The 24,010-nt window shown below is 40.2% G+C and overlaps 1 protein-coding gene across 1 annotated transcript in view; it reads left to right on the forward strand.

Annotated features, from left to right (window-relative positions):
• Positions 1-24,010, forward strand: part of Pik3c2g (phosphatidylinositol-4-phosphate 3-kinase catalytic subunit type 2 gamma) — a 334,840-nt gene that overhangs the window by 47,168 nt on the left and 263,662 nt on the right. Inside the window, exons 6-8 of the mRNA XM_040743461.1 lie at positions 4,167-4,269; positions 10,236-10,306; positions 14,485-14,548. Of these exons, the coding sequence (XP_040599395.1) occupies positions 4,167-4,269; positions 10,236-10,306; positions 14,485-14,548 (238 nt within the window). The remainder of the gene's footprint in view (positions 1-4,166; positions 4,270-10,235; positions 10,307-14,484; positions 14,549-24,010) is intronic.

The raw sequence follows: 24,010 nt of genomic DNA on the forward strand, positions 1-24,010 counted from the left end.
CAGCTTGGCCTACTTATAGATTTTGTGTTAATTTTAATTAATGCTAAACAGAATTAAAAATAATATTAATCTTCTGCTGCTGTGACAAAGTATCAAAGCAAAACAGCCTAAGGAAGAAAGCATTCATTTTAACAGATGTTTCTAGAAAAAGAGTCCACCATGGAAAGGAAGGCATGACGATAATCAAAGCAAGAGCAGTGACAGAAACAGGAAGATCCCATATCCACCCATATACAGAGCAGAGAGAGAGAGAGAGAGAGAGAGAGAGAGAGAGAGAGAGAGAGAGAGAGAGAAGGGGATAAGTTATAAAGCCTCAAAACCTACACCCAGTGATATATTTCCATCAGCAAGTATGTACTTCCTAAGGCTACAGAAACCTTCCTAAATGGCGCACCAGCCAAGGACCAAGTGCTCAGATAATCAAACTGATGGGACATTTCTCATTCAAACTCTCACACAGAACTTGTCTCAAAATAGCACAAAGAAAATAATGCTTTGAAACTTGCTATCCTGTCAATCAGTGGTATACGCTTATTTAAAAGAAAACACCTTGTAAAAGTAAATGTAGATGTATAAGGTATATCCATCGTGATGAGTGAGAATCAGTAGCCACACGTGTACAATATATGAGCATTTGCTTATCATTTGGGTATTATGCTTATTATTCATTATTTATATAAAAGGAATGCCATATCATACTTTCAAATAACATGAGTTATTTGCGAGTAGGAAATGGGGGTAATTATGAATTAACCTTTCATCTTAAACAGTGTGTCTGTGCATAACTGTAGGTAGGATCCTAAGTAGCAGGCAACTAGAGTTGAGGAATCATTGGAAGAATAAATAACAAACTGCAGAAATCATTATAAACTAGTAGACATGAAGAATAAAAAAAGCATAGAGATTCAATGAATTGAAATGTAAAGTTTATACATTATTATCAAAATATATGCCCAATAGAAGAGGGCATCAAATCCCCATTGGAAAACCAGAATGAACATTGTACATAGAAACACACATAGGTAAAACACCCATACACATAAAGTAAAAACAAATAATCTTCTTTTTAATTATAGATAATTTATAACATGTTAAGTGTGATATACTTGTCTGACACAGTTAGAAACAGATATTCCCAGATATTTAGTAAACTATCAGTGTAAATGCCACAAATGACTACATGAAGTTTTCCTTTTGGTAATCCTTCATTTAATCAAGATCCTTTGAAAGGAACACATTAACATAGTGCATCCTTCTCAATAACTATCAGTCAAAGATACTGAAATTCACTGCTGTAATGAAGAATGTTAGAGCCCAGAGGATTAAAAATAAATTCTTAAAAAAGAAAGGAAGGTGGGGGGTGGGATAAGAGGGATCAGGAAGACTGAGACAGGGGAGGAATAGAGGAGGGCAGGAAAGAAGATACCTTGATAGAGGGAGCCAATATAGGTTTAGAGAGGAGTCTGGAGCTAGGGAAATGTTCAGACAGGGATGACCCCAACTAAGAATCTAGGCAGTAGTGGAGAGGCTTCCTTTGATGTCCTTCCTCTATAATGAGATTGATGACAACCTTGGTTGTTATCCTAGAGCCTTCATCCAGTAGCTGATCAAACCAGAAGCAGGCACCCACAGCTAAGCACTGAGCTACACTCCCAGGAATCCAGTTGCAGAGAGGGAAGAGGGATGAGTAAAGGAGCCAAAACTGTGCTGAAGAAACCCACAGTTTACCTGACCTAGAGAGAGCACAGATAGCCTAGTCATAAAACTGGAGAACCAACATTGAACTGAACCAAGACCTCTGAATGTGGGTGCCAGCTGGGAGGCCGGAGCAGTCTATGGAACCTCTAACAGTGGAGTCAGTGTTTATCCCTAGTACACAAATGGACTCTGGGAGCCCATTCCCTATGGAGAAATACTATTGCAGCCCAGATACGGGAAAGGGGGCCTAGAACCTCCCCCAAAGGAAAGGAAGAGATGGATTTTGATTATCCTCCCCTTCCCCCCCATGGAGGGCCTCACTATCCTTGGCCAGTGAGTTGGGAGGAGTCTGAAGGAAGCATGGGAGGATGGGAGGGTGAGGGAATGGGAGGACTGATATGTAAAATAGTATTGTTTTGAAAGACCTCAGCATGCCGGGCACTGAACCGAACCCTCTGCCCAAGAACCGAGGCCAGACCACTGGCTGCAAATGCAAGAGGTGATTTATTGAGTACACAGGCGCCTGCGGATGCTACTGCAACTCGGGTGCAGAGCATACCGGGCTTGCAGGGAGTACAATATTTGTAGAGTTTTAATGGTTACATAAGTAACAGGCATTTCATTGGCTCATCTTGGGGGCAGGGGTAGTTCCCACGGACTAAGTTTCCTGGTATTACTTTATGAAAGACCCCGGCATGCTTCAGCAATTATTATCCTGGTCCATAACTACTATGGTGATCATAGACACAACTGGGGGCAAGGGTAGTTGCCAAGGACTAGGTGTCCTGGTATTGCCACATAAAAGACCCTGGCCCACTTCAGCAATTATTATCCGGGTCCCACGACTGCTCTGGTGACCACAGATCCTGTTTGACATCCTGCCAGCTGAGCGAGGCACCTGGTCTGGGTTTCTTTCATTAGGCAACGGCCTGGCCTTGCTTTTCTTTTCCTAGGGGGTCCTGGGTAGGGGTCTTTCAGTTTCTAAAATAAAAAAAGAAAAAAGAAGGCTGGGCATTGGTGGTGCACGCCTTTAATCCCAACACTCGTGAGGAAGAGGCAGGCAGATCTCTGTGAGTTCGAGGCCAGCCTGGTCTACAGAGCCAGTTCCAGGACAGCCTCCAAAACAATACAGAGAAACCCTGTCTCGAAAAAACAAAAAACAAAAGAAAAAAGAAAAAGAAAAAGAAGTGCTATAGCAACCAGCAGCCTCCTTTTGGAAATATCAACTATATTTACATCTAACTAAGATGGTGCATCTACCTCTTCCTTGACTGTCAGCATTGACGGCTGATGGCACTTTCCCCCAGAGAGAACTCTTCTTCTGGGCCTCTCTCAGTGCACATCACCTTTTCTCTTGTTTTTTAAGTGTTTCTCTACTCTTTCACTTTTCTCTAGAACAGCAAGAGCCAATGAAAGATCACATGATTTAAAAATTATCTGATAAATCACAACTTGGAAAACATAATTTTAATGTTATATTTAATTCCCATACATTTAATACGCATGATGTAGTATTTCAATGTATTGTCAAAATTGCTACAGATACAGAAGTTCTTCATTTCACAAAAGAATCAATTCTTACTTGATATGGCATGTTTTGAAAAGAAAATTAATTTTTATTATCATGCAATTTGTATTTGGATAATAATTTAAGGGAAAATATGCTGAGAAATAGCTCAAAACAAAGCAACACACACAAAGGAAATACAAAATGATTTTTTATATTTGCTTTTCTTTTTGGTGAATAATCTATAGTATAAAATTATGTAATTAATGTTATTATATGTAATATATAATTTTATTCTATATTATAATTATATAATAATATAAAATAAATTACATAACATTTTCTTGTTAATCCTTTGATGTATATATTAATATGTCAATTCTAAGTAAAAACAGTATTTAACTCCATATAGTTTAATTGCCATACCTAATAAAGTAGAGCTGGTAAATATGTCCTGAAAGCCCATACACTTTCCATAACATCACTCTGCTTACTGAATAAAAAGATCCTCACAAAGACATCAGGGCACCATTAGCCCATCCTGAAGCATGTTGAGATGGCCAACTCTGAACACATATACAGTATTCTTTAAGGTAATTTAATATGCCCATTCTACAGGTAATCATTTTCTACATTAATGTATTCAAATTATAATACGTTGTCATATATAGCTAGATATGCATATCTTCTTTCAGTATTCATTTAACAGAGTACACAAATACATATACATAATATAGAATATTCATATGAACATATGGATGGATGAACAATGCATTTCATGTACTCACAATTTACCATTACCAAACTTTATCAGACTAAGTTTTAATATAAAAAAACAAAAACAAACAAACAACAACACAAACAAAATACAGCAATGAAGTCATTGAGGAAGCATGCTTTTATACGTTTTAGAGAATTTTGTGAAGATATAATTAATTGTGTTTATCCTTTTCTTCATCAGGGATCACTGTTTAGGGAGCCACAAAATATTTCAGAAAAATAAATCTGTTTTCCAACTTCATCTTCAGAAAAGCAGTGGTGCTCCAGCAAAGTTGTCTCGGAAGGTATGATTTCTGAGTGTGTGTTTCAACCGGGCACATTGACACGTTTACAGAACATAATTCTATCTTGATGGCTTGCTGCCAATTTGGAATTAGCTTAATGAGCAGGTGTTTATTTCAGTATAGTCACTAAAACATGGTGAAATATTTTCATAAAGTTCCTTGACAATCCAGACTGAAACAATAACATGAACTTGTAACTTCAGGCTTTTTGTGATGAACTGGAAATCTGTCTCATATACCCTAAAATTCGTAAGTTGAAGACTAAACCTCCAAGGGCTAGGATTTAGGAGACAGCATCAAATAGTGCACACTTAAATTTAGAAGAGATCAGAGAGCAGGATTCTTATTAAATCAATGCCCACATAAGAGGTTAGATCCCCCTCATTGGCACACAGCCCAGAAGCAGCTGTCTATAATTTGGGCAGATGTTGCCCCTTGAACTTAAACCTCTTGGACTCTACCATGATAAAAAGCAAATGTCTGTTGTTTCAACACACTCAATCTGTGATACTTATGGTACTATTTGTCTGTAGCATCCCAGGCTGACTAGTCGCTCAGCCCGACAACAAGCCAATTGGTTTCTTAAGAAAATAGTTTGTGAGAGACCTATTGAGGCCATCATAGGCATGCTGCCACATAATCACCTAGAAACAAAGGGAAATGCATATATAAATGAGAACTCACCGATGACAAAAAATAGCACAAGTCTTTTCCTATTTGAAGACTATTTATGTCCCTGTCAATGTAGCTTATGTCCAACCAGATTCATATTCATAGCTGCATATAATAATCTGCCAAGAAAGCTATGAGAGTACTTTAATGATATAATTTAATGCTGTTGATGTGAATTTTACTCCCTGTGTGATGTCTTGAGATACTCCCAACCCAAATTGTTGGGATTTTGTCAGGTTTCATCTACAGAATCTTCCAATTACCTGCTTTAAGCAAAAATCCCAGTGTCCTGTCATTTCCATCAGATAACAGGTTTCTAGTGTATGAATTTTATATAATATGAGGTGTTTCATCATAAAAATAAATGTCAAATAACACATCAGTTTGCAGCATATCTATGTTGACTATAACATAATGAGGCCAAAAGAGGGTTGTTTAGAAATTTTTCCAGGATCTGGCTTCTGGCTCAGCCATTGCTGAAAGTTCTGAGACTTCGCGTCTGAATCTAGGCAGAGTAATATCACAAAGTCCAACACTAATAAGCTTATGGTTCTTCAAATTGCCCTCAATGTTGCAGAAAAGGCTGACATTGTGATATTTTATTACACACAGGGGAGGAAGAGGAAATGTGTAACTCTAATTTACATGTTGGTAAAACAATTTTTGGACTGATACAGTAGTTCACAAATCATTAGTGCTTCAGTCTCGCAGAAATTAAAGTCCACATGGTTTGGAGAGGTGGGTCAGTGGCTAAACACTCTTGCTGCTTTTGCAGAGAATGAGAGTTCAGTCCCAGTCCCCAGATCTAGTGGCTGAAAACTGCACATTACTCCATGAATATTCACTATGTCATTTCTGTTTAGAGGTCCCCATGCTCCTGAATAGAACAGTGAACCAGGATGACAAGATGCCTACTTCATGGAAAAGAGTATATAGGGGAGTTAGCTGCCCCTGCCTCCCAGTGAGAACAATGGTAACCTTCACACAGAGTATGAGAAAGGTGCTCAGGGTCTCTATCTCTCCGAACCTGGTCTTCCAGGACATGCCCAGTATCACTTTGCAAAACAGAAGACATGCCATTTTTAAAAATTAAGAGTATTTGAACAACTGAGGAAGGATGTACTCAAAATCTCAACTGCAGAAATCACAGTGCTGGGGAGTGAGCCAGTCTGTGGTCTGGCAATCCCTTTCAAGAGTAGGACTCCAGTGACCCAACTATGACCCCCCTTTTAAAAGCTCTGCCCCAGGCCAAATAGTCCCAACCTGGAGATCAAGCCTTCAGCATATGGGCCTGTGAGAAACAATCAAGACCTAAATTACATAAATCACAATGTTTATCAAAATATCAACAATTTTGACGTATCACAACTTTTGTTGTAAAACTTTCAATACCCATTAATTATATTCTCAATGGCAAGTTCTATATGTTACTGAAAAATAAAAGGATAGTTACTGCATTAGTTACTTTTCTATTGCCCTGACAAAACACCGGGAGCAAGGAAACTTGGAAAACAAAGCATTTGATCAGGGGCTCATTATTCCTGAGGCTCACAGTCAATGACCAGCATGGAAGGGAATGTGGCAGCAAGAGAGGCAGACAGTCACGGTTCTGCTGTAGTATTTGGGAGCTGAGCTTGGTTCTGATCCACAAGCAGGAGGCATACAGAGCACTGGCTTGAAATGGTACGGGGCTTTGAAACCTCAAATCCCACCCCCATCAAACAAAACAACTCCTGCAATAAGACCACACTTCCAAATCCTTCCCAAACAGATCCACCAACTGATGACCATGCATTCAAGTATATGAGCCTATAGGAGACGTACTCATTCAAGCCACCACAGTCACTGTCATAGTTAGTCTCAGCTCTCAACTTGACATAATTTAGAGTCAGCCAGGAAAGGGAAACCTCATCTGAGGAACTACTCCTGTCAGACTGGGCGATGGGTATGTCTGTGGGGGCATTTTCTTGACCAATAGTTGATATGGAAGTGTACAACACATTGTGAGCAGTATTGTCCACAGAAGAGTGGGTCTGTGGTGTGGATAAAGGTAGCAAGCCCATAAGCAGCATTCCTGTCTCTGCTTCAATTCCTGCATCTTGGTTTCTGCCTTAACTTCCTGCCTTGCCCTCCTTCAATGATGTAACCCATAAGCCAAATACACCTTTTATTCCCCAAGTTACTTTTGGTCATGGTGTTTTAACCACATGAACAGAAAGGAAGCCAGGATAGCTACTTTCATTTTAATACAAGTTTAACAAAGTTTTTCTTCTTGGAAACATGTGGAATTCTGGTGAACTTAATACAACTGGTGCAGCTTATTGTTTTGAAACTTACTTATTATTTACTATATTTTTATAGTATTTATAAACAATGAATGTTCTTTCTTAATTCTACTTTTAAAGTGATACCAAATTCTCTTTGATTTTCAGAATTTCAATTATTAAAATGTATGAACAATGTATTTTCCTCCCTGGGAAGATTGTAAATTTAGTTAGCCTTCTGCATTACAGCAGGAATGTAGTCATTGTTATCACTTGACTAAATTTTTGAGCTTTTTGCTTTTCAGCAATTACCTTAATGCTTTCTAATTGAACAAAGCCTTATGAGGCTCAATTCATCTCAATGTTGTGATTGTCCAGAAAGCAACCTAATGGTCTTAGAAATCAACATAGATCTCAAAATTTTAATGTCCCTACCTTAGTGAAATACAAGGTAAATAACTGAATATTTTAACATTTCAATTCTCTTTAAATTTCTTTTAAATGTGATCAAATCTGCCTAAGGTAATCACAGAAATGAGATTTCCCTCTACCTCAGAGGGTACTCACAGACCAAAAGCAGTAATCGAGTTTTATCAAGACAAGATCTTACTTACCATGTAGCCCACGCTGACTCCCAACATAATCCTCCTGCATCATTCCTCTGTACCACCAGACGTGGATCAGTAATAAATTTCCAATGAGAAAAAAATTGTTTTTCCTTAAGACAAAAATACTAAGTCAGCTTTAGAGAAAGTAACGTGCACAGTGTATTCCATGGCTGCTGAAGAGTCCTTTCTATATACTTTAAAAAGTTTTTCTAGGGAACCATAGAGATGGCACAGTGGTTGAGGCATTACCTCCTCTTACAGAGGACTGAGGTTCAGTTCCTAGAACTCACAAAGCAACTTACCCACAAATCCACTCCAGTTCTAGGGATCCAGTGTGTTCTAAGATCTGCAGCCATTTCAAACAATTGAGACACATATGAACAAGCAGGCTAACCCCATACATCTAAAATAAATAAATATTTGAAATACGTATTCCTGATAAATAGGAAAAAGAACAATATCCTCCTCAACAAAACACATCTGGAGACAAACAAAATCGTTTTACAGTAAATATGAGTAGCAAATATGGAGACATGCAAATAAAACAATTTCATTGTAAAAAAGTTATTTATATGCTTGCTTAGAATTAACATCTGAGGAAATTGAAGTTCTTCATGTTACAGCAGCTCAACTACATTAATTATCTGGCATATACCTTAAGCTATTAGTCATGTGTGTCACACATGACTAAATTCTTCTACCTCTTTTTCCAGTAAGTATTCTTGCAAATCCTGTGCAAAAAAACTTAGAGTGGCAAATCCTTCATCATAATGTCATTGGTTGACCACACGAGGACAACAAATTAAACTGTCTCTTTTGCTTTCCTCCCACTTTGTAATTTCCCATGCTTTACCAAATTATATGGAGCTAAACTTCAGCTTTCGTGTTTCAAAAGGTAAAACAATATCAGTGCCACAGTTTCTGTCATAGTCACCCTGGTGACTGTAATGGGAACTCCTCTTAGCATTTCTACACGGTGTGTAATAACAGCGTGCCCTCACACTGTTGCACAAGGCTGACCACACTCTTTCCATGTCATCTCGCTTCTCTTTAACCTACTCACAACACTAGATAACATAAAAATGGATCCACGTTGGGCCTGCAGCATTTTCCAGGACTTCCTTCTGACATTTTCTGTCAGGAACATGGGCAGTTTTAAAAACAATAGGGTGTATGAGCTTGGAGCACTTACCACACAGCCTGTAAGAAACAGGTTTCAACAATGAAACATGCCATTACGATGAAGGGTAGGCAACTCTGAGCACTTGTGCACTTACTGGGAAAGAAGCTGGAATCAAGGTGTATGCGCACCTGTTCATGTGTAGCTGTAATTTATTTGCCTATATGAAGTGGCTCCCTTAGACTTCAGAAGCCTGACAAGGTAAAGCAAAAGAAAACAAAACAATAAACAATAACAACAGCAAACAAAAAAAGCAAATGGAATCATTTAGGTATCTTCTATCAGATCATTTGGCAAGATAGATGTCACACTGTCATGGCTTGGTGTGCACACCGAAGGAGAAAAAAGGAGGGGAGGAAGAGGAGGAGACCCAAGGAGGAGAAGTCGAAAAGGAGGAAGAGGGAAAAGGGAAAAGAGAAGAGGAAAGTAGGAAAATTGGGGTCAAAAGCCTTCCTCCTGTGGTGATGTTTTGTTTATGATATAAAATTTACCTGAAGATCAGAGTGCAAAGCTAGCCAGAGAGGCCAGGAAGGGGTGGCACACACCTTTAATCCCAGCACTCTGGAGTCAGAGGCAGACATATCTCTGTAAGTTCAAGGCCACCCTGGGATACATGAGAGTGAATCTGTCTAAAAGAGAAACAGAGCTCTTGCCTTTAATCCCAGAACTTGGCATGATACTCCTTCAGTACTAGGGAGGTGGAGACAGGAGAGATATGGCTGGACAGAGACAGGAGTATATGATGGGAGGAGACAGGAACTCACTTAGTCTGAGGTTTGGTGAAGAGCAGGCAGTCTGGGCAGCAGTGCAGCCGGGAGCAGTCTGAGGACAGGATCGCCCCTTCAGTCCAAGCATCGGAAGAGATGAGAACTGTCTAGCACTTGGCCACTTTGCCTCGCTGATCTTCAGCTTTAACCCCCAACATCTAACTCTGGGTTTCAATTATTTCTGCTACATCTCCTTATTAGGAGAAATTACTGTTTGTCCCGGGTGGTGCCCATATGTTTTCCCAGCATCCTCTGGGTTTATCCTCATGCAAAACTCAGCACTACCTGTTCACTAATAGGAAAGCTCACACAGTTAAGGAAAGTAGTGGAAGCTGTCTAAAACAAAGAATAAAAATGACAAATGGAGGTTATCAAAAGAGGTGAATGAAGTGACAGCAGGAAGCTACAGACCTATTTTTATCTGCTCCTCATTCCTATTCGCTCCATAAATATTAATATATTCTTCTGTCTGCAGAGTGAAGATGACCACAGTCTGTTTTGTCTGAACCAGCTTCTAGAATTTACACATATTTGGAAAATATCCAGGTAGGATGTTTTATTTCTCACTGAATTCTCAAGTGCCAGATCAAATATCTTTTCAGTCCGTTGTAAACACGGTCCCTTCCCTGGTATCTTGCCGGCTCCTTCGCTTTACTGCATACCTCCCATTGCCAAGCTCTGCTCATAATTATCTAGCTTTCACAGGTACACAGATGTGCTTGAGAAATAATACGGCTTTCACTCTGAAATGTCTCTGCTGCTGGTTATTGCACTCCAAAGATTCCCTTTTCTCATTTATTATGTGAATTTTGGGTATCCGTGTAACTCAGCTCATTGTAAAACTCAATTCCCACACCTTGAAAGCCACCATGTCCTGTTTAAAATTCTTCTGGACCTCCCTTATATAATTGGTATGTCATAAGTAGAAGAGTGTGAATTCAAATTGGGAAACTCAAGTGACAGGCTATGGGCACCTCCTAATTGATCCTCGCACCTAAAGATGTGCATGCATTGGTTAGAATAGATACATCAGGAAGTAAAACCAGTAGACATCAGGGCTGTGGTCTGGCTTTCTCTGGAATCAAACTATTCTGAGCAGAACCAGGAAAAGCCTGGGGTGTAGGAGGTGTAACTCTAGCGTGTGTGGGGTGATGGCACATGTCCTAGAGCAAAGCCTACTCTAAAGGGTCTTAAATTGGTTTTGTGGAATATTGATAGCACTCAACACTTTGTGAAGCTATTGCATATTTCCCATACCTTTGCTTACCTAAATATCCTCTCAGTGCTGTGATGACCCATCTTATCTGCTTCAGAATCAAGGAAACAGAGGCTCTGAGAGAACAGATAACTGACCCCAGGCTCCCAAGTCACTATTCACACCAGTGCCAAATGCAGGTGCATTGGAATCTCCAAGGACTGCATTTTTTGCATTAAACTATTGTGACCTGACACTGGCTTTTTCCCAACCTCAGTAGCACTCACAAAACATCTGGGCTCCTTCTGTACCCTCATAAAATGGTTAGGACTGAAAAGGGGTCCCAAGATCATCCAATCCAATTTTTTTTCTTTACTGATAGGTACAAGGACCACATATAAGTTGCTTGCAATATTAACTAAGGCCATAGTTTCATTTTTATGCAATGAATCTATGCACAGGTTGTGGAGAAACAGACACTAAAGAGGGAAACTGGAAGTAAGGTAGAGAGATAGCAAAACTAACAAGTTATTGCATAAATGGGAAATTTCTGGGAGAGGAGGTATTACCTCCAACTGGTTTGTCTGAAGATTGTGACTTGGGCCTGGCTCTTGGGACACAGATTGAAGAAGCAGAGGCTGTGAGAAAATGGTTCCAAAGATGAAACCACTTCTCCCTCACCGATCTGGTGGTCTTGGCTGCCATGCACAGGTGTCCAATGGGTTAAATCAGAGCAAAACAAAAGTCCTACTGTCATAATGGGAGCAGACACCTAACAGGGACAGCCTAGATTTAGATTAAACTCCTCTGCCTTTTAGCTCTATCCTGAGAGTGGTAGGCAAAAATCCAGGTAGGCTGGAGGAGATGCCACACCTTAGTACACCTCCTCCTTTATTATAGGAGCTAAAACAGTGACGTTAAAGACAAAAACAACAACAAAAATCACATAGAGCTATAAACATGAGCAAAGCCAGGGCTAGCCTTCAGTGTGATTCTATTTGCACTACATGCCAACCCATCAGCCATCAGGGTTACAGGGTGGGTCCCTTCCCAGCCTCACGATAGTCTCCGTAGGCCTTAGTTCTCTGGGAGGCAGTGTTTTCCTTCATGTCTTCATAGACTCAAACGCCAAGCACCATCAGCCCAGGGGTTCACACCTGCAATGCCAACTCTCAGGATATGGGGGTGGTAGAGCGTGGATCCATAAAACTGCAAGACTTATGCCATCCTGGACTAAATCCCATCTCAACAAAACATAAACAACACAGGACCAAGCCCTTGATGACTAGAAGAGCGACAGGGGCTTTCCTTTGGTCCTCCACCTTCCAAGGTTTATCTATTTCTTACAAGTTGAGGAAATATTGACTATCAATATTTCCAATTAGTTTCTTTCAATAAGACACATGTATATATAAACAAAGTGAAAGAATAGGTGTGTCCCTGAACGTCTTTTTAGCATTGGGAACAGATTTTATGCACAAGAACGTTATTATTTTCTTACCACTCTGCTGGATTGTATAGACGTCATGCATTTAGTCTTAGAAATGACAGCTAAAGTGATAATGTGGTAATGTCTGAGAAGGAAGCTACTGTAAAATATATTAATGGGTTTTCCATGTAGGTTTTGTCTTCATAACTCATTATTCAATTCAGCTCAGGAATTTCAGGACAAATAAGGAGATAAAGTTAACAATGTTTTAGAAAGTGCTCTGCACAGAAAAGCTGGTAGGAATCTCTGCTCAAATCACATGCACCCCACTTAACACAGATAAAGCTGGAACAGTGAGGGAACTTGGGAAAGAAGTAATAGAGTAATCTGTTGTTGAAGACAGCCCCATCCTTCACAAATACCTGCCCAGTGATTTTGTTTTAAGACTGTATATTTAATATTTCTTAATAGTAGCATTTACTGTTATCTGCTTATGAATTGTATTTGGGTTTTGAAGAGCAAACTCTCCTCTGGTCTTACATGAACACAGAAGTTCCTGTGGCCCTAAAAGGTGTGAACAGTTCACTCTACTACTCTACTACCAAGCTAGAATTCAGTTTTCTATTAGACTCTTTCTGTGTTCTCCAATTCTGGAGGTGGTGCCACAAAGAACACACATGGAGGGCTCAGAGCCCACTGGAGACTCCCTGACTACCCTTCAGATGCTAATTATCACTGGCACCTGTGATTAACTGAGGCATTGTAGTCCTTCTTTGAGGTTCATGACTGCATGAGGGACTCAAGGGTGCATGTTGATACTTATAAGACATTACAGAGGTCAGGAATGAGATGATTTAAAGGAACAAGAAAGAAAGCAGATACACCAGCTCTCTGTAGTCTCATCACTCTCCAAGATGTCCCCTGTGGTCAGCCATCTGGAAGCTTTGCAAACACTGACCCCTTTGGACTTTCAAAGACTGTCATTATGTATGCATGCTAGATCAAGTCGCTGGCTGTATTAGCTGTTTTTCTAGCTACTGGGATAACATACAATGACACAGACAACTTAATTTGAGGGTACAATAATTATGGCAGAAACACCAAGACAACAGGAGCTTGATGTAGCTGAATATATACCTCTGTGGTCAGGAAGAAGAGAAAGGTGACTGCTAGTACAGGACCCAAGCCTGAGGAATAATACAACTATTTCCAGGGTGGATCATCCCATTTCAATTAACTTAAATCAAGATACCCCCCCAAAGACAGGGTCAGAGGCTAACCAAATATAAGCAATTCCTCAGAAGCATGTCTCAAGGTGAATTTCCTAGGTGATTCAGGGTCCTGTCAAGTTGACTATTAACACTATTATACTGGTAAAACAGCAGAAATTGTGTAAAGGCATAGCAGTAGTATTACCAGGTGTTTCCAGCAACCAACTCCCACATCACAGAGACTCAGGACTGGCAACATAAGAGAGAAAGAGCTTACTTCAGCCCACAGTTCAAGGTTACAGCCCATCATTATGGAGTCACAGCACTGGGAGCTTGGGCAGCTGGTCACACTGCATACACAGCAAAGAAGCAGACAGGACGGATTAAGGTGTGTCGATGCTCAGCCCACCCTCTGCATAGTATACAGTCCTGCATCTCCCTTACGGTGGAGTGTACTTAGCCACAGATTCTTTGTGTCTCAATTAAACCTAAATCAAAATATACCCAAGAGCCTTTGTTTTCAAAATCGAATTTATATTCTGTCAAGTTGACAGTTAATACTAACAATCACGCCATGTGAAGTATGACCTATGCACCTTGTGGGAATGGTGGACTTGTGAAAATATTTACAATTTTAGATGTATTTTGAAGGAGAATGGGCCAAGTGTGATAGACTGGGGAATTGATGTAAGAGCTCTCTGAATTAGTTCTGAAATTCTGTGAAAATAAAATAATTTCAAGGTAAAATATTTAACTCATTTTAAGTGATTTTTATGTTCTGACTAATAGGGAATCTTGGAAAAATTAGAACTCATGATAAATGTATGAGCTGGGGATGATATTAATTTTCTACATGAATTTAATCAAATTTTTGTTTCTGTCTTTGTAGACAATGCCTCTCCACAGTAATAAAGAAATATGACTTCCATGTCAAACTCCTGTTGAAAAACCAGGTATTAACATCTCCTACTTTTTAAAAACTTCGCAAGTTTCTTAAGAAATTGAGACGAATAAAGCAGTCTGTTGGTATTTAGGCATCTTTACTGGCCTGTCCTTGGTGTTCTGACAAGATACATTCTCAGCTGCAGCCACTAAGAGCATCTCCTATGCCTATTCACTATGTCACTGTGTTCCCTTTTAAGAGGGCCCTGCCCACCTCCCACCCTTCTCTCTCTCTTTCTCTCCCTCTGTGTGTCTGTCTGTTCCCCCCTGTGTGTGTATGTGTCTCCTTTTCTTTCCTCTCTCCTGCTGCTCCTATCTTAGGAGCCTGGTCTCCCCCCTTCCCTTTCTCCTTTTTATAATCCTTTTCCCTAATTAAAAAAAAACTCTTGAGCACTGCTTTTATTAAATTACAGTAGAGTCCACATTTCAAGGGGATTTCCGTCCACCATGGGGATATAGATAAGGTAAAGGGAATATACAGTAAGATGCTGTAGATTCTACCAAAAAGCACAAAAAGCAGTATGCACACAGAACATCCCCTAAAAAGGATAATGAACATCACACATTTCAACTGTTTGTTGCAATATGAATATGTGTTTCTTGGTCAGAGGAAAATGGTGGACAGTAGGGAAAACATTTGGAAAAATAAAACAGAAGCAATGAACTGAGAAACAAAGTTAGTGTGGTTGGGAAACTGTAGTAAACTTCGGGCGACTTCAATCACATTCAAGGTGAGAGACTGGCAAGAGTTATACAGATACTTTTGGATCATATATAACCAACCTAATGACTTTTTGATTTATCAGCTAATGGCAGAGGCCATTGTTGACAGTAGTGCAATGACTGATAGGTGATTAGAGAGGCATCCCATTAGCCCTAAGTGATAATGAAGGCCTGGTCCAGCGTCATCCTGCAAGATGGAGATGAGGTGAAATGTGGTATTTGCATGATTAGGTGAAAGGCTCAGTAAGCCTAAAATGACTGCAGATTTCTTGGCTGCAGATGACTGCATGGAGAGACCAACTCCAGAGATTAATGATGAGAGGAGAGGATGTCTCAGCAGGAGAGGATGTTGGATTCAGTCCAAGGCTACTAAAACCCGGCACCCGCTGGGTCTCCTGTTTGTGGTCTCCATTAGGCAGCTCATTTCTGAGAGCTGCTTTTAGGGAAAGGCTGGTCTTTCAAAAGTAAGGCACCACGCCACCACCCACAAGGCAGTGTAATCAGAATATAAATTTGAGCAGATGAGGACTTCTTTTTTCATGTATCAGTGGATCAACAGGTTCACGAAAAAATGAAGCTCTCAGGCAACTGACTACTAATAGGAATGAACATGGTCATGATGGGGATACAGAACTTGTATATAAATGTGAATTCTGCCCAAATAATTAACAATAAGAGGATGATACTACAATTATAGACCTCATTTTCTTCCCTGAAGTCTAGTACTCTCTCCCTTGCAATTGTCTTTCTTGGGCCTGTCTTGAACTTGGATATATAAAGACATGGAATATGAGTGAATGAAACTGGCACTCTATTTTAAATTTGTAATTAATTTTTCTCTCATATAATACATTCCTGCTGCAGCCTCTCCTCCTTCCCCTCCACCCCCGGTTCTACCCCGCCTCTCCTTTCCCCAGATCTACTGCTCCTTCTGTTTACCTTCAGAGAAACAACAGACTTCCCAGGGATATCAATCTAATATGGCATGGTGAGATGCAGTAAGATAAACACAAGACCCTCATATCAGGGCAAGAGGAGGCAATCCAGTGGGAGGAAAGGCATCCTAGGAACAGGCAAAGGAGTTAGAGACACTTCCACTCCCACAGTTCTCTTATGAAAGTATCAGAAGTCAGTCCTTGGCAATTTCTCAGTAGATCAAGTGCTTGCTACGGCAAATGTGAAGACATGAGTTCAGATCCTCAGCATCCAAAGAAGCTGGATATGGTGGCACAGGTCTGTAACCCCAGATCTGGGTAGGCAGGGACAAGAGGATCCAGATGGCTTACTGGCTAAGTCACCCAGCCCATGCAGTGAGCTCCAGGTCCTGTGAGAAACCTTGTCTCAAAAAGTGCAGCACAGAAAGACTAGCATAGACACCCAACATCAACTTCTGGCTTCATGGGCCCAACTACAGGAGCCTGCACACATGCCTCCATTCTCATTCTCTGTCTTTCTCAGTCTCTGTCTCTGTCTCTGTCTCTCACTCTCTCCCTCTCTCCCTCCCTCCCTCCCCCCCCTCTCTCACTCACTCACTCTCCCATCTCCCTCTTCCCCCCCTCACAGACACACACACACACACACATGAAACCATATATACACACATACATAGCGACACATATATGCACATGTACTCACTCACTCACACACACAGTTTTGTAAATTGTGATCTTTTAAACTTAATTTCTTTGATCCCATAATAATCTTTTTTCTAAGGCAGAATTTGAAATTTACCAGGACCTAAGGCACATTAAAATTTCAATCATCTATACAGAGACACTTCTGAGGATTAATAATCAAATTAAGAGCTGACTCCACTTAGTTAACATCTCAGTGCTGTTCGTATGTTGTAGGCATCTCCTGTCCACACACACATGCTCAGACTTTTGAGGATCTGTAATATTTTTAGCCTTCCAAATTTAGAAGATTGGTGGCGTTACTCAAACAAGAAGCCACCCATGTGTTCACTTTGAAAGAAACCATTTGCTAGTGTTAACTTTCCCAATATGACTAAAATATTGGCAAAACATCAAAGAAACACTGTCTTCACATTGTCACTAGCAAGTCACAGCCATTGCTTGCAAATGGATTAATTTATAAATAGGCCACAGTCCCTGCATGCTTCCAGATGAACTCAATGCAAAACAAAGAGCTTTCTTTTAGATATAATTTTTAAAGTTATGTGTATGTCTCTCTGGGTATGTGCACATAAGTGCGGTTGCTCTCAGAGTGCATCTGACTCTCCAGTGCTACAGTTCCAAGTGATTTTTAGCCATATGACATGGATGTTGGGAATTGAACTCAGGACCAGCTCATATTCTTAACCACTGGGCCACCTCTTCAGACTCATAAAAATCTTGTTAGATGACCTTTTGAAGCAGAGCATCCAGAACAACATGTGGGCAGACTGAAACATTGCCAGTTCTAAGAGCTGCACCTGCTTATTGCAAATGATTTAAGCAGTGTTGCATCAAGGCTCCAGTGTCAGTCCACCTGCTTCTTTGGGAAGTAGCATTTCATTAATGTCACAAACAGTATAAGTTTGAAAACAAATGTTTTTCATCATCTCTTAAAAACTTGGGTTATTATGCGTGATTTGAAAACAAAACAACAAATCCCTCAGCTACATCAATATCGAGAATATTCCTGGATGATGGGAGTAATTTAAACTGACAAATACATTTGTTCCTTGAAATAATTATATTAACATATTTTAGACTTTATTCGTTTCAGATCAGGTGCCCTGGCTTGTGTTTTTTGATGGCTAATTGTACAGATAGGTTATATGAAACTTTTCCATTGGACAATTTCCTCCTAAATTCCATGGATACTTTGAATGGTCAGGAATACTTTTTAAACCCATTCTGTACCCTGCGTTTATCTTTAAATTTTGAAAGAAATTAAAAATAAAAAGCTTTGCCCAAAGGTATTCCTGAATGCTTACTTGATGCAAACAATTGAACGTTTTTGCTCACTGGATAGAGGGGTGGTGAGTGGCCTTCCCTAAAGTGGCTGAGGACCTGTGTTGAGAATAGGCACATTTACACACGTAATTCCTAGAGTAGACTCTATTTATACCAACACTCTGTAAAATCATATCTTGACCTTCCTGAAAGAGTTGAATTCTGGTTCATAATCACTTCCTACTGGAACACTTCAATAATTTGCTAGATCACTACTAAAATTTCAGTCAGAATTTTTAGAGGTAAGAAATCCCAATTATCTATCAGAGAATTATTTAACCACTGAGCTGATTGCAGAGCTTATCTCTAAGATTGCATGAAATCAACTCATGCTTTGAAATGTGGTTTGATGCCATGCAATGTCTACCTGGTCTAGGAAGTGCTTAGGAGCCTTCTTCCCTAGTCCTTCACCATCTGGCCCACGATCCAGAGGCTATATTAAATCAATAATAAAAAGAATCATGCATCTTTTGTATTCTCTGAAATGGCTCAGGAGAAATAAGGTCTTCTACCTCACACATGCCCCTCCTCTAAAAGCTATAAACCACCTAGAGAAGAAGAAAACCCAAAATATAAAGTATGAAGAATGAGTACATGTTGAAACGATGCATGTTTTTTTAAAAGCGAAGCCATTCCAGTCACAGAAAATATGCCAGTAGATATTCAGAATGTCCAATTTTAAACATAATTTAAGCAGAATTACAGTCAGGTCACAATTCAGAACCAGAGCTCCCAGCTGCTGAGAGATATTTCTGTCAACTCCATCACTATGGAGAGATTTTACCTAGCCTTCCTAATTCATATTCCTCACCACTAGAGTAGAGATAATAAAATATAATACAATGATATCTTTAAAGATCAGTGAAAATGATACGTGTAATATGGTTATCAAAGGGCAGTGATTGGAAGATCATCTTCACAGGACGATGAGTCAGGAATTATCATTATCGTACTACTGTTGCAGCTACTGTTTTTATCACTATCGCCAGACAGGAGGATTATAGAGAATCCAAAAGGAGTTGTCAAGCAGCTGGTTTATAATCACAATCAGATATAATAAAATGTTCTGGAAAGGAAAAAAATGTAAGAAGAAAATAAAAATAAACAAATGAACCGGACTTGAGGATGAGTGAGGAGTTCAGAAGTAGAGAAGCTGGGGAGAGAAAGTGGGGCCACAGGAATTAAGGCACAATTGCAGAAAGGAAGCCTTTCTTAGCAGAACTGCAGGCCAGGCTGAAATGACTAAAAGTCAGAGCCATTATGTCAACAACACTCACCCCCAGACTGAAGAAATACTAAAAAGAATTCACAATCTCAGTCCTGGAAGTGCAGGAGACATCACAGCCCCGAATCTGGGATTCTTGTGTGAACACAGCACCAGAGAACTTTCTGGAAAGAAGCAAACACTGTCTGCACTCTCTGGGGTTTAGCAGAAAGTTGTGTGTCACGGGAAGAACACGTAGTAACGTGTACACAGAAGACAGGCTAAGGACCACGCACTGCTAGCATGGTAGGCTCTGCATGGGTCCTTTCCCTTTATTTTCTTCAGAAGGAAAGCCCTTTGTACCCACAAGATGGCTCAACCTGTCTCCTGGAAAGGCACCTGTAATCCTGCCTGACAGCCTGAGGCTGATCCTGGCAACCCACATGGTGAAGGAGGAAGCCCGTGCTGTGCTCAGACCTTCACATTCTTGGTATAGAATACACACACACACACACACACACACACACACACGGACACGGACACGGACACGGACACGGACACACGGCCATGCATGCACACACACATATATACATACACAGAACAACAAAGCTGGTAATTTTTTAAATATTTGTAAATAAGTGTCCTAGGGTGGAAAGTATTTGGTTTTTTCTCTTTGTCATCACCAATGTATGCATGCATCAGTAATGATAGATATTTGTGTCCTTTGATTTTTTTGTATGTTAATGAAATCAAAGCACACACATATTCATCTTGCTCCATGTGATGGCTATATATTCATTTAAATGCTAAATAGCACTCCATGAGAAAAATGGACCTTGCTGCACATTAGTCGTGCATGCCTCTAATCCCAGCAGTCAGGAGGCAGAGGCAGCTGGATCTCTGTGAGTTTGAGGCCAGCCTGGTCTACAGAGTGAGTGCCAGGATAGGCTCCATAGCTATACAGAGAAACCCTGTATCGTAAAACCAAAAAAAAAAGGAGAAGAAGAAGAAAAGAAAGAAAGAAAGAAAAATGGACCTCAGACATTTGAGAAAATACCAATAACTTTTCAAGTGTATATATTTAGGGTCGTCCATACATAGCTATTCAATAAGGTTATGTACATTTCACAATATAAGAGAGCTCCTCTTTTTTACCAATGTGTGATACAGTCCAACTTGAGGTATGTGTAATGATATTCGGTATACATTTTTGTTTCTTGTTAGCAATTTTACTATTATTTACTTTTTAATAAATGCAATAATGATTTTCAATGTTTTATAACATACATATTATAAGCCACCTGGTATGGATGCTGGACACTAGACTCAGGTATTTTTGCAAAACCAGTGTGTGTCTTAACCACAGAGCTATTCTCTAGCCCTTCAGTTTTTGCTTAAAACTTAGTTTTTAATTTTGTATATTTTATGCTTTTTATACTATTAATTGAAGATGGGCTTCCAGAGCTTTGCAAACCTTTTATCAATGATTTTAGTATCATTTAAAATTTTCTCCTTTGTAGTTTTATGTTCGATTTCAAATTGCTATTTTGTGTGTAAAGTGCTAATCCTCGAATTTTTTAATTGTTTGACATTTCCATGCTTAGGTTCAATGAATTTGATTATTTTCCGGCTCTATTAACTTCTCTCATCCCCCTCATACTTTAAAGTTTATCTTTTGTTCTTGGTTTGTGTGTGTGTGTGTGTGTGTGTGTGTGTGTGTGTGTGTGTGTGTGTGTGAGACCTACTGAGATTAATCCAGATCGGCTGCATAAGTATGAGTGTGAGGTTAGTTACTGGAATGTAGCAAATTATTAGTGACTATGCCACTGAAGGGAACGAACCCCACCACCACCCTAGCACCTGTGGAAGCCAGAAGAGGGCTTCAGATGCCCTGGAGATGGAGTTATGATGGCTGGAAGCCACATGTGGGTGTTGGGAACCAAGTCCAGGTCCTCTGGAAGAGCAGCCATGCCCTCTACTGCTGAGACACCTCTCCAACAGGCCTTGCTATATGGTTGGTAGTTATTTAATCCGCATGTTTTATAGAAAGTATTGATAGCACATGATAACCATTTTACTGTGTTGTTATTCTTATCATGTGCCTTCTTAGACACCTCGATAACAATACTGTTAAACCTCTTGATGTATTTGAGGAGAATTGGTGTATTGTCTCTGGCATAACTAATATCCAGGTCATTTCATAGTTTGACTTCATTAATCTCTTTAAAAATGAGCTGCATTAGCTTGTATTTCTGTGAGGAAATTAATTTTTTTTCAATTGAATGCTAGCCAGCATATGTAGAACAATATAAGATACTGAGGTAAATTCTATTGAGGCCTAAAAATTCTTAGCTTTCTGCTGCTGTACTGTTAAGTGTGACCCGCAGATTCAGTTCATCAAGATATTGGTACTGATCGTCGTCTCCATGCTTCCTCTTCCTTCTGCAATCCTCTCCCTTTGTTTATTACGAAAAGGTGATTCCTTTGGTTCTGAGGTCAAGAGAGGTTTCTGTTATAAGAGTCAAGTACAGCCTCAAGTAGACTTTGTACCTGACTTCAGATCAAGGCTCTGTCCTTTCTGGGAACAACAGGGAATTCCCCCTGTGTCTAGACACAGTCCTCTGCAGCAGGGGACTCTGCCATCAGTGACTGACCTGCAGCTGACATTCATGAAGAATCTGTAGTCAAGGCAAGGCTTCCCCTGTGCACAGTGGTTTAACTCCAACTCTTCTTTCTTTAAGACGACCTATTTCTAATTGTGCTTTCTACTTCTTAAAAAAAAGCAAAGGTTTGTACCTGCACCATGGAGACAACTGATTGCTGCCCCTATGTCCAGGAATCCAGGGCTCTTCCTCTCATGAAAAGAGTCCACAGAGGTGGGCGGGGCTTTGTGGCCGTCCCTGGACATTCCTGATCACTCAAACACGTATGAGGCATGGACCTTCACTTCCAAACGGGCATGGTAACTCAAGTGCAATCATGAGGAATTTCTCCTAAATGTCCCTGTCTTCTGACCTACTCAAATGGTGGCTGTACCCACACCTACTCTGTACCAAAGCTTGAACATTTGGCGAGCCCCGTGTCTCCAGTTAGCCTTTGTGATTATGTTCACTTGGTTAACTTGTAATCTCACATCTCTGTAGATGTCATAACAGTTTACTGCACTGTGTGTGATACGGCAGCTGCTTTCACTTTTTACAACTGGCCCAGTATTCTACATTTCAAGCTTAAGTTCTTCAGAGAAAATACTCATCAGTTTCTGAGAAAAAAACACACAGCAGGGAAAAAACAGAAAGGAAGGCATCCTAAATTCTCAGTGTGCCTCTGAATTCATGAATTGGTTTTGTCCTTTCAGACACCATATTTAAACAGACACGCATTCAGGTTTCTGTGGAATCTGGAACTGGGAAAGGGTTGTGTGGCTGTTTAAATGCAGCTTGCCTTTGTCTCTGCCACCACTAAAGAAGTCCAAGCTCTCTTTCATCTGGGTGGTGTTTCCATTCTCTTTTCCGGGAAGACCTGGTGGGTAAACATTTGTCAGCCATGTCTTCCAGACCTTTCCAGGTATGATTATTATCTAAGGTATCAGGATGCAGAGCCTGTGACACATCAAATAGCTTCCAAGAAAAATCCAGAACAGATCTCACAGAACATAGTATCACATGACTGTTTGTGGGTTTTAATAACTCAAAGGATCAAAGTGAGGAAAAATTTAACCCAGTCAAAACTCCGGTGGATTGCAGCACTCCTCTGTAAACTCCCCTGATGCTCTTGATCCTGCAAGGGAAGGAGTTCCATCCTCCTGGGGCTACCTACTCAGTTCCTTTTTCTATTTTAAATTTTTTTATTTTAGAAGCACTCTCATTTTCATATCAATCCCCCCATTTCCTTGCCCTTTCATCCTTCCTTGCTACCTACCAACGCCCAAACCCACCCCCACCCACTCCCCAAAGATAGTGAGACTATCAAAGTCCATCACATTGTTTGGGGGAGGGCCATATCTGGGCTGCAATAGTATCCCTCCATAGGGAATGGGTTCCCAAAATCCATATGTGCACTAGGGATAAACACTGACTCCACTGTTAGAGGTTCCATAGACTGTCCAGTACTCCCAGCTGGCACCCACATTCAGAGGGCTTGGTTCGGTCCAATGATGGTTCCCCAGCTTTATAACTATGGTCTCTGTGCTCTCTCTAAGTCAGATCAACTGTTTCTGGGGGTTTCTCCAGAAGGTTCTTGGCTCCTTTGCTCATCCCTCCTCCCTCTCAGCAGCTGGATTCCAGGAGTATGGCTCAGTGTTTAGCTGTGGGTGCCTGCTTCTGCTTCAATCAGCTACTCCCCTTCTTTGAGAGACCATTCATGCTTCTCTTGGAATCTTCCTTGTTTCCTAGTTTCTCAGGTGGTTTGGATTGTAGGCTTGCAGTCCTTTGCTCTATGTCTAATATCATATATGAGTGAGTACATAACCTGCTTGTCTCAATTCTTAAGCCAATACTTTAGAGAAAGTTCTCTTATATTTATCCAAAATCTGCCTTCCTTTATACATAGATATAGGACTTTAGTAGCATTTGGCTATTTGAAACTAA

Source organism: Mesocricetus auratus, unplaced genomic scaffold (assembly GCF_017639785.1).
Source record: "Mesocricetus auratus isolate SY011 unplaced genomic scaffold, BCM_Maur_2.0 Super-Scaffold_100001, whole genome shotgun sequence".
Classification (NCBI taxonomy): Eukaryota; Metazoa; Chordata; class Mammalia; order Rodentia; family Cricetidae; genus Mesocricetus; species Mesocricetus auratus.